We start from the raw sequence: 4,603 nt of genomic DNA on the forward strand, positions 1-4,603 counted from the left end.
GCTTCCTCATTACAAAGCTCACTCTGGGTCATTGTGACTATTCCTCTTCTCAAATCCCTGGAGAGATGATTAGCAGTGGAAATAACACAGTGGATGTGAGAAAGGTGTGGGAGTGAAACTGTGTGGGGTTGAATAACAATGTATAGAATAATTCACTATTATTTCTTTTGCATTTCACCAATAATTATGCTTGTTATTATGTTTAGTATGTTTACTAAAATTGATGAACACATACTGAAGCATTGCTACTAAAGATGGACTACAGATTACATTTTAGTTCGTACTTTGTCCCATGGAATTTTGTAAGTTATGACAAAATATATAATGGTCTGTATCTGTCACTACAGTGTCATGCACGACAAATCCAATGACCTGATTATACCTATATTATACCTATTATTCCCTCCGGCATCCCTCATAACCTCTGGCAGCCACTGCCTTTACATCAATGATAAGAGTTCTTCCATTGTTATAATAATATTGTCCATAGTCAAATAATAAATTTTGCTTTTTAATTCTGGGACATCTAGGGCTTCTCTGTTGAAATACTCAGGAAATACATGCGCAATTACACATATGAATACATATTTCTACATGCAATTCTCTTGATCTATATTGACCTACACGTGCATTCATACTGATGTATCTACCTCTAAATCATTATTACAGAGAAAAGTCTAGCCTCCCTTCTTTGCTTAGCTGTAAACTTCCACTCCACAGTTGGAAGCATATTCCCTCATCTGCAACCCATTTGCTTCTTTGATTGACACAGACACAGAAGTAAAAGAACTGTTAACCCATACTCCGGTGGGATATAATTTATCAACTAGAGTGCAGGGCTTATGTACAGTGTGCATTGACTTCCTTTTGCATATGCTATTCATATCCAGTATTACTTCTTTCAGCACCTTTCTCACATCCCCTGAAGAGAGGGCATGTCATCCATTGTAATACAGTTAGATGGTTTTGAATATTTTGCATGCCATCTTGGGATTCCCTTAAACTTCTAAATGAATTTTTAATTTGTATTCATCGGTTTTCACTCTTTGTGTTACAAATGCATAATGTCATGTGTCTAAAATTACAGTGTTATACACAATACTTTCACTGCTCTAAAAAAACCACCTGTACTTCATGTATTCATCACATCTCCCCTTTCATTAAACCCTGTCAACAAGTGATCATTGATTAGTCTGGGTTATTTTGTCTTATCCAGAGGGGAATTTGTATCTTGGTTTATATCATATCTATGTAATGTTTTTACCTTCGTTTACTTCAGTTTGCTGCAGTCATTTGGGATTCATCCTCCCGTTTGTGGATAGATGGAATATTTCTTTTTTAACTCTGAATATATTGCCTTGTATAGGTATAGCACACTGTTTATTCACCTATAGAATGACTTCTTGGTTGCTAACAGATTTTGGAGTTTATGAATATGTCTGCTAGAAACATCCACTGATGGGTGTTTGTGTGGACTTAAGTTTTCACATAAGCCACATAAGAGCACAATTGTACCTAAGAGCACAATTGCAGAATTGTATGGTAAGATGATACTTAGTATTACAAGAAACAGTTCAACTGTCTTCTGCTTCTACCATTTTGTATTCTCACTAATAATGAACAAGAGACTATATTGTGCCACACCCTTACCAGCAATTGTTATTTTTAGTGTTCAGGTTTTTAACTATCCTAATAAGCATGTGGTGAAATATTATGGTGGTTTCAAATTTGCAATTTCCTAATGCCAAGTGTTGTTGGCCTCTTTTTTTTATGCTTAATGTGCCAAAATTATATCTTGTTGGTGAGGATTCTGTTCAGTACTTTTGCCAATTTTTAAATTGTGTATTTGCTTTCTTGTTGTTGGGTGATAAGAGGTATTTATATTTTTAAATACAAAGCAGTTATCAGATATGTGTTCTTTCAGTATTTTCCCCAATGCTGTTGATTTTCTTTTTATTCCCTTATCAATTATTTTAGAGAGTAGCAGTTTTATATTTCAATAAAGCCAAAGTTACACATTTTCTTCTCTATTTTCATGATTTGGCTATTGGATCAAAACTCTCATCTCCAAACCCTGGTCCCTAGATTTTCTTGTATATCTTATTCCAGAAATTTTATACTTTTCATTTGACTTAAAAATGTATGATTGATATTGACCACATTTTTTTCAGTAAAATTTGGTAATATTAATTTCATGTAAATGTGGTGGTACCATTACCAATAAACATTATTTTAACCTTTTTCATCAAAGGGTACAAAATTATTGGTTAAAAGATATGCTTACTAAAATAAATTCTAAGAGAATTTGTAGTGGAAAATATTGCCATGAGTATATATGTCCAATTATGGACAAGGATAGCTAGTCGCCAAAATTAGTAAGGAGAAGTAGGAAAATTTGTTTTCTCTGACATTTTCCATTAAAGTACACTAGATCTCCCCCTCTCTCTCTCTATATATATATATATGAAGAATTAATGATTTTAATATATATATGATCCATAGAATTTATGGTCATTTGTGGGTCATTGTTTGTGGCTATATTCTCATTGTTCTGGTCTCTTTTAGTAGTTTCATCTGGTACATGGAAAACCAAACACATGTTTTAGAATTTGTCCTCCTTGGTCTCTCAGATGATACTGAATTGCAACTTCTCATCTTTGGATTGTTCCTGTCCATGTACCTGCTCATCATAGTTGGGAACCTGCTAATCATCTTGGCCATCATCACTGACTCCCAACTTCACACACCCATGTACTTCTTCCTCTCCAATCTCTCTTTTACAGATATCTGTTTTACCTCTACCACTGTCCCAAAGATGCTACTGAACATCCAGACAAGGAACAAAACTATAACTTATGAAAACTGCCTCAGCCAGATGTTTTTTTTCATGCTATTTGGGCAATTAGAAATCTCCCTCTTGACTGCAATGGCTTACGACCGCTTTGTGGCCATCTGTCACCCTCTGCACTACACAGTCATCATGAAACCCCGGGTCTGTGGCCTCCTGCTGCTGACATCCTGGTTATTGAGTGTTTTCGTCTCCCTTTTGCATGACTTAATGGTTTTGCGATTGTCTTTTTGTACAGAGTTGGAAATGCCACAGTTTTTCTGTGACCTTAATCAGGTCTTCCAACTTGCTTGTTCTGACACTTTCCTCAATATACTAGTGCTGTATTTTGAAAGTGGGTTTCTCACTGTTATTCCACTCATTGGCATCCTTTTCTCTTATTCTAAGATTGCATCCTCCATTTTGAGAATTTCAACAATGGAGGGCAAGTATAAAGCTTTATCAACTTGTGGGTCTCACCTCTCAGTAGTTACCTTGTTTTATAGTACAGGGCTTGGAGTATATCTTAGCTCTGCTGCTACCCAAAACTCAAGGTCAATTGCAATAGCCTCAGTGATGTACATGGTGGTCAGTCCCATGCTGAACCCCTTTATCTACAGTCTTAGAAACAAGGACATAAAGCAGGGCTTAAAAAAACTGAGAAACATTCTCTCTATAAAAGGACTCTTTGTGTAAAGTTTACAAAAATGTTCATAACACAGAGGTCATGCACTGGGAGGTCTAAATCTAGAAACTTTGTAAGTGACCAGAGAGATAATCTGTTATTTACCTAATTTTCAGAATTCAATTTCTTTAATTTTTATATATCAAGGACACCTGTTTCTTCTGAATTATTTTACATCCTGAGATCTCTCATTGTTTTCCCTGGAATCAGTATTGAAGGCAGAAACTGCTGCTTGGACATTCAGCAGTAAAATATTTAGCAAAGATACTTTCATACATATACAATTATTGCAGGTTCTGGAGGGATGAAGGTGTACTGAAGTCACTACAAGATGAAAGCAACTCATTGTATTATATGATTTTGTGAAAAATAGTCTTATACCACAGGCTGTGGAGCAGTTTCCAGAATTTTCATTCATTCACCCCAGAGAGATATCCCATCCTGAAATGGGGACATCATCTGATTTGGTTTACAATAATCACATTCCAACTCCAATTTGCTTCTTTCTTCTGCTCATTTCCAATGATACAATAAGTGAAATTGTTCTCTATTTAACAGTCCCTGATTCTTCAAAATCGATGGTCTCAATAATTTCTGTGATTCTTCCAGGAATTTAGGATTGCCCTTTAAAATAATTTTCATAGGTAGAGGAAATTTCCAGGAAATTTCTCTTGGCACTTTCTATAAAAACAGTGCACATTTACGGATCATAAAAGGCAATATACAAGCTTTCCCCATTTACAACTCTGTTTTCTTCAATTATTTAACCCAGATAGTAAGACATAACTTCGGGTTTTTATGTAGATCTACTTTGTTCTTTGGGAGAAAGACTACGGTCAATGCTTCATCCATCTCTTGACTCAAGGACCATCACTACGACTGGCAAATCAGAATTCCATTTTGGGATTTTTGATTGCTCTGAGCTGGGGGCAATGTTTGGGGAAAAAATTTGTATTCACTTCATATTATTTGGGAAGCCTATGAATTCAGTCTCATTTTTGTAATTTATTAGCTCACAGGTTCAGGCTCTGCTTTTAAGTCATATCCACATCAGAACTGCAATATTCAAAAAAGGATATTTCATTCATGCA

At 35.4% G+C, this 4,603-nt stretch overlaps 1 protein-coding gene across 1 annotated transcript; it reads left to right on the plus strand.

Annotated features, from left to right (window-relative positions):
• The first annotated feature begins 2,581 nt into the window (after window positions 1–2,581).
• On the plus strand, window positions 2,582–3,523 carry LOC139437858 (olfactory receptor 7A17-like). Its single transcript, XM_071212725.1, has one exon. The coding sequence runs from the start codon at window positions 2,582–2,584 to the stop codon at window positions 3,521–3,523; it is 942 nt and encodes a 313-aa protein (XP_071068826.1).
• The last annotated feature ends 1,080 nt before the right edge of the window (window positions 3,524–4,603 follow it).

This window comes from Dasypus novemcinctus, chromosome 30, assembly GCF_030445035.2.
Source record: "Dasypus novemcinctus isolate mDasNov1 chromosome 30, mDasNov1.1.hap2, whole genome shotgun sequence".
In the NCBI taxonomy this organism is placed as follows: Eukaryota; Metazoa; Chordata; class Mammalia; order Cingulata; family Dasypodidae; genus Dasypus; species Dasypus novemcinctus.

What these genes read in the sequence shown, in the direction of transcription:
- LOC139437858 (XM_071212725.1), top strand. Translation starts at nt 2,582, where the DNA reads ATGGAAAACCAAACACATGTTTTAGAATTTGTCCTCCTTGGTCTCTCA.